At 45.7% G+C, this 7,051-nt stretch overlaps 1 protein-coding gene across 1 annotated transcript in view; it reads left to right on the forward strand.

Moving 5' to 3' along the window:
- Positions 1-1,202, forward strand: part of LOC146798588 (uncharacterized) — a 67,893-nt gene extending 66,691 nt beyond the window's left edge. Inside the window, exon 3 of the mRNA XM_085625898.1 lies at positions 960-1,202. Within this exon, the coding sequence (XP_085482024.1) occupies positions 960-1,082 (123 nt within the window). The 3' untranslated portion in view covers positions 1,083-1,202. The remainder of the gene's footprint in view (positions 1-959) is intronic.
- Positions 1,203-7,051: the final 5,849 nt, after the last annotated feature.

A 7,051-nucleotide genomic window follows, 5' to 3' on the forward strand; every position in this document is an offset into this window, starting at 1 on the left:
TTTAGATAGGGTACTTTGTATTTACTGGTAGCCCACCCTCAGCACGATTTGTGGTTCTCTTTTTTGCCTCCCTGTCCTTGTGATGGGTTTTCTAAGCAGACCCTGGCCCTTTTTATGTTGTTTTTGTAGTTTTTATTCTAGACCAAGGGCGTTTTTTTTTATGTCCATTAACTTTTGGTTCTCGTTCTTTTTCTGTCTGTTTGCTCTGTCTCCAACTGCTAGAGTCTGACTTTTGTTGTGCATCAGTGATAGGTTATATACAAGCACTCAATATCAGGAAGACTGTGACCCCTTTTATTGATTAATGCTGTGTGTATTCACTCTGTATTGTTGATAGAATTTGATAAAGGTTTTGCGAATGGCTTGAGATTCCTCTGTAATGATTTATTCATTTTAACAAATTTATGTATGATATTTATTCTTTCATGCCCTTGTGTTGAATAAAGTTTTTTTAATCAAATATGGGTGGAAGGAGATAGGGTGTACAAAGGTTGTATGGCTAGAAAGAGCAAGGTGTACAAAAGTCATATGGATGGAAGGAGACGGGGGGTACAAATGTCATATGAGTGGAAGGAGAGGAGTGTACAAAGGTCATATGTATGGAAGGAGAGGGGTGTACAAAGGTCATAGTCATATGTATGGAAGGAGAGGAGGTTTACAAAGGTTGTGTGGCTGGAAAGAGATCTAAGCCTGGAAGGAGCTAAAGAAAATAGATTTGGTTGACGTGGAGCACAAACTGCTTTCCAGGACAGTAGACATAACGTTTTGAAACTCTTCTTCAATTCATATTGGAAAATGTCATTCCAATCTCTGTCAGATCTCTTTGTGTTTTTATGTAAATGACATTACAAGGCTCGTTGAACCACCTTTATGTCTCTCCACGCCCAGAATATGCACTGAAGATCTAAGAGTCTATGCTTTCCCCTCATGGTGCTCACTCTTGGTCTCATCTCTTTCAGTGGTGCAAAGCCAGGACGACTCTGCTGTGGACCCTGGTCTTCGGCTTCGCGGCAGTGGGGACAGTCTGGCTCTCTGCCCTGAGTGCGGCCATGGCTCTGATATTTGAACGTCATCAGCGTTAGCGGCTGAAGAACCAGGAAGTAGAGTCAACAATAGGCGGTGAAGAAGTGAGCAGCTGGCTTCTGACGTTCCTTGACACCCAATGACACTTGCATTTCTCAGTAACACTGTAATAAAATATTTCCTTGGGATTACTTCTGCAAACGTGTTGTCGTAGTCATTAGATTATGTTTAAAAATACTCAACATATTATACTGTGAGCCATCAGATCTGCATGTTCTCACAGACGTGTGATTCTCATACTCATTCTCTTGGAGGATGTCTAGACATGTTTGTATAAATTGGATTTTTCAGTGGGTTAATGGAAATGACTGCTTCTCACTTGATGCTAATCTTATATTGCAGCGATTGTAACACTCTGGCCAGCCAATTTTCGCCCTCCACTTTCAGGCACTTGTCTGGCTAAATGTACCCCATCCCCACTATGCCACCAGAATCATTACCCTGATATTTCACTGATACCTCCCAACGCTACCGATATTGACCCAGCTACAGGGCCACCAGCCTCAAGCAGTGACAGCTCCTCCACTAAGGTGGAGGAGCATCGCCCCACTGTTTATGCCGCGTAAAAAGATGAAAACTGAAATGATAAGAACCAGCCTTATTTTCATTTTAGTTTTCCATTTCCTGGTGCGGTGCTGGACTCCCAGAGCAGTGGCCAGGAGGAGGATTAGTTGCTCCACTCTCACGGGCGGACCATAACAGTCATGCGCACTTTGTATGTTCTGCACCCAGACTGCATAACAGCCTGGGTGCAGAACATGCCCAGGCCCCCATTCCCCGTCTGAGCGCCGAACAATGGCGCTCAGACCAATCACAATGATGCTTTTGATTGGCTAGAGGAGTCAGGAGCCTGGGTGCTTCCTGCTTCCGAGGAGCGAGTGGCGGCAGTGAGCGGACTGAGAGGCAGTGGTCGCCCGGGAGGCCGGCCTGAAGGTAAGTGTTTTTTTTAATGATTTAATATTTTAATTTACAACTCCCCCCATCTCCTCCCCCTCTCCCCGCTACCCCCGGTAAATAACGGCCGCCACTGGCCTAGCGGAGCCATGTCTCGCACAGGCATTAGGTCACCACGGTGGGCTCAGTAGCGTGGGGCCATAATGCAAGGAATGAAAATGGGCTACCTTACTCCTTTTTGGGCACAGAATTGGGGATCGATGGGCCCCTTACACCACTATTCATTCTGCACTAATGGCAGCTATACTCCTGAGCATAGCTAACATCTAGAAATCTCATGAAATATGGCCCCAAAAAAGGGACATTGCATTGTGTACCTTATTTTATTGCAGAGATGGCCTCTATTTAAAGTACCTCATTTCAGTGCAGAGAGAAAACTTTCTTTTAATATATAGAATATAGGTCTTGACACTCTGCAAACAGCTCCCCAATCAGTTGAGAAAACAGCTCTTTCAGCAGAGAGCACCTTTTTTAATCAAGGGTTTAATTCTCAGATTTGGCACAGGTGTCTCCACCCAATCTTCTCCGTCTGAACCCCAATGCTAGGATGTAGCTTCCACTGGTGCATCAGGTGCAGTGGCATGGGGGCCAGCAGTCAAAGGGGCCCACTGAACCCGGATTATTGCTCTTTGAATTAAGGTGCACTCTACTGCCTTTTATATTGCATTTAACTTAACAGGCAATATATTGACCTGTTGACCCCCAAGGCATTGTCCATGCAAACTCTTCTTAAGGTGCAGTATTGGAAAAAAAACACGTATTACGTACTTAGATTGACTGGTGCCCTCTTGTCTGGGCCTGGTAGGGTACGAATGGGGCTTAAAACATATGGCCGCTTCTCAGCCCAGTCGTTCAGCCCACGGAGAGACTGTATCCAGGAATGGAGGTAGGCCTGGGTGGGGTTGATCTGGGATGGCCTCAGAGCTCAAGGATAGGGGTATATCTGTCTATAATGATCTGAGTCCAAGGGCCTGTACAGCTCATATAATCTGATAAATTAGGTGCCAATAGACCCTTCTCTCTACAGGATTTATATGGGAAAGGCGCGTTCACTGTTGTCGGAATGGGGGCTGAATCAGGTAAAAATTGTATTCTCAGGCCAAAAGGAGGTTGCTGTACCATTAATATCCTGAGCCAGAAGTTTAAGGTTTGTCTTAAAATTTGGACACTTTATTTGCACTGAAATCTGTAAAAAGTACAGATTTCATTCAAAAATTTGTTTAAAAGAAATTTAAAATACAAAACCTCATTTGTGTATCCCACAATGCCTCTGCAATTCTTCACTGCCCCATCTCTCCACAGCCCCTCCATCTCTTCACTCCTGTATATTTTTACAGACACTGTAGGGTCATTTAGACCTTGGTAGTGGTCTGCAGGTCTGCTGTGTGTGTAGTTGGGTGGGTGGCAGTCGCTTTCTTAGAAATCCCCATCTGCTGATAGGTATCTCTGTGAGGAGAACAACCACCGTCTCAGCACCCCCCCACCCCGCCCCCCTAAAAGCAGTGCAGGCGTCGTGATTAAAGCACCAACTAGGCAAACGTTTTGGTTTAGAGAAAAATATGGCCCAGGAGCGCTGGAATTTTTCTTCCTGCCTGTGGGGTCATTCTACATTTTCCAGGTCCATCGTGACTTATGTAGTGGACATGAGCAGGGCAAATCACTGACCATTGCTCCTCACTCAATATGGCGGACCTACCACCATTATGAACTAGTGATCCTGTGGCAGACAGACCACTGGGCCAGTGATTATCAGTGGTGGAGCCAGATGAGGTTCCAGGGACAGTAACACAGCTGATCACCCACCTCTTAATTGCCCAGAAAGCTGTGGGGGGTTGGTGGGTGGTGGAGGGGGGGGGGGGGGCAACATGCTACATGGCAGTCTTCCCGCTCCTCCAAACCCTATATTAGGCACTCTATCTTTTCACTGACATGTCTTTCAAAGCCAATACATACTTTCACTTCTCCATCTCTCCACAGTTCCTGCATTTTCTGTGCTGCACCATCTTTTCAGAGCCTGCTCATCATCTCATAGCCACCCTCTCCACTCTTCATAGGAACTCATCTACCCACACCACCTTCATAGCTCGCCCTTCACACTTTCAACCCCACACAAATGTGCCTTCCCCTAAACTCTCAAAACTCCTTCTCTTATCCACAACCGCAAAATTTCACCAGAATTCTAACATCTCACTACACCATTAGTATCGCTCCACAATGTCAGACCCAGAATTTCCACAACCACAGTGTCTCTCCACAGTACCATCATCTCAATAATCCAGCATCTTCTCTCTGGTCCAGCATCTAGTCAGAGCCCTAAAATTTCTCCACCATCCAAGACTCTCTCCACAACCCCTGCATATTGGGGAAAATACTTGCCAATTCAGAACTACGTCCATACCGTATTTGTGCCTTCGCTCAATAGCCCCAACAGCCCACATTCTTTCCAGTCCTTACCTTTCTTGAAAGACACATAGGGTCATATTTACAAGCCCCTTTCGCCACCGGAGTGTCACTTTTTTTTTACGTTCCAGTGGCGTAGTGCCATTTCATATATTTGCAAGGTGAACCTAAGCCACTTAATGTGGCTTAACGCCACCTTGTAAATATGTCCCTTTTGGAAGCAGTTCTCTGCGACAAAGGGGCGTGCAACGGGTGTTGCTGTGGGCATTCCATTGCAACACTCATTGCTTTTTAACACTAACTCAGATTTACACGGCTGAGACAGCGCCAAAAACGAATACCAGGGAATGCCTGGTCTTAGTATGGGAATACGAGGAGAAATTAATAATTTCTCCTCGTATTTTGCTCTTTCTATGTGTGCTGCATTCTGCAGCACACATAGAAAGAGCAAATCACCTTTAATGATTGTTTATGTGCAGGAAGGTGTCCCTTCCTGCACATAAACAATCGCCTCTGCAGCTCAGGCACCGTTGCAACATGGCGGCAGGGCGCCTGCGCTGGCACTAGGCAACTTTTTTAGCGCCAGCGGAAACTCAGGGAAGCGCCGTATTCTTTTGAATACGGCGCATCCCTGCGTTTTAAAAATGTTGCAGTGCGGCGTTGCCAAATTTGGCGTAACACCGCACTCTGACATATTTTAGTAAACATGCCCCATATACTCTCGCAGCTCATTCCAGCCCAACAGCTCTTCACAGTTGTTCACAAAAATGTATTTACCATGTCGCATCACTACCCGCTTTAGCATCTCTCCCCAGCCCCACTTTTCTCTAGAACCACAGCAGATCTCAACAGGTCAAACATCACTGGGCCAGCTGTTCTTTAATGAAGAATCACCATCCCAAACACTACTGGAGCGATAACCTGGCAGGTTAGGACGGGGTGGGCGGGGTACAGAGCTTTATGCAAAGAGACATTGAAAAGGGAATACTCACTCTCTGGGGCTGAAGAACATCACAATTAAACTGGCTCTTCTGATCTATTCGTGATCTCCAGAAGTGCGAAAATGCTCTTCTCCAATGAGTGCCTGGGGCTTGTCTGTGACTTTTCTTGTGCCCTTTGTAGCCCTACTTTTCTAAAAGTAAAGTCAAAGCAAGACAGGAGGCCAGCAATCACAAATACCAAGCATTGGCAAAGCCTGATCCTTGGCAAGTGCGCATCTTTTGTAAGCATCTGCAACAGAAATTAAAAGATTGAAAAGTTAATTTCATTTTTTTAAAGCCTCTGGCTAAATGTGATGGGCAAATGCTTTCAAATTTAAAAAAAAGTATAAAATGAGCAACGACAGTGTCTGACACACTAGTTCCGGCACTGAACAATAGAGCTGAGATTCTCTTACTCTAAGAGACCCACTTTAAGGGCAAGGACTTGTAGTGCTAGCAGCAATATGGCTTCTTGAAAGCAGATCAAACCGGTTTCCACAGGAGCTAGAGAGGTGTGGCAATTCCTATTAGTGGCTAATTGCTCCTGGTGGTGCATTCTGATAACTGTGTTTTTATTTGATTTACCCATCACAATTACTTCTGTGTATTCACCACCTCCACTCTCTCAGGCAATTCTGTCCCACCTCAGCACTCTTGTGCTACATGCCCCATCAGGTTTCACGGTCATTGGTGTGCACTTCATTGGTCTTATGACTGTTGACTTAGACTAGGAGGCCCTCCCGGGTGGCAGTCCTACTGTCCTCATATCCACTTGTACCCTCTGCAACAGCCATGGGATTCAGCAACATCTGTCAAAATGACTACCCTGAGCCAGGGGGTATAGTTTTTTTCAGACGTGCACAGGTCTTTCTCCCATATTGACTTTTTCTCATTCCATCTGTGTTTTTGCACCAGATTGTCAACACGTTTGTTTTGTGTATACAATGTACTAGGGAGAGCTGTTGCCCATTACGGAGGTTGAGCTAGTGGCGGCTAACTAAGTAGGAATTCCCAGATGCCCTCAGTGACCACAATCCACACAGTACTTCTAAATCAACAAGGGATCGCCTGAGAAGAACCAGAGAGGGAGCAGGGTGGGAGTAAGGTCTACATGACATAGGGCCCGGAGCCACTCACTCGTATAGGTTCATTTACATATGCAGTATTTGATACAATTGTGTGATTAACGTATGTTCTATTTTTGTAATGATAAACACTGGGCTGGGCATTAACTTTATTGTGTCTATTGGTTGATCATTGAGGTCTGAGCTTGAGCACCCCCAAACAACCTCCCTTCAAAGCCTGTGACTGCCTGCCCTTGCTAACCGGAGAGATATGTGTGGAAGTGGTTGTATTTGGCCCGAATTAAAGCGTCATATTAGGATTGACCCCGGGACACCACTGGCAGACAAACCACCACTCCCACAGGGATGTTGGGGGGTAGTTTTATATAGCGTGAACTAGACTTGAAGGTATTAGAGCGCTTTACATGAGCACCAGTTGCATTACAGACAGACACATTAATGTTTTGGTTAAGCACAGGAGATTAAGTGATTTGCCCAGAATCACAGGATGTTGAGTGTCCCTGCCGAGACTCAAACCCAGTTCCCTAGCTCTGAGGTTGACCGCTCTAG

Source organism: Triturus cristatus, chromosome 9 (genome assembly GCF_964204655.1).
Source record: "Triturus cristatus chromosome 9, aTriCri1.1, whole genome shotgun sequence".
Lineage (NCBI taxonomy): Eukaryota > Metazoa > Chordata > Amphibia > Caudata > Salamandridae > Triturus > Triturus cristatus.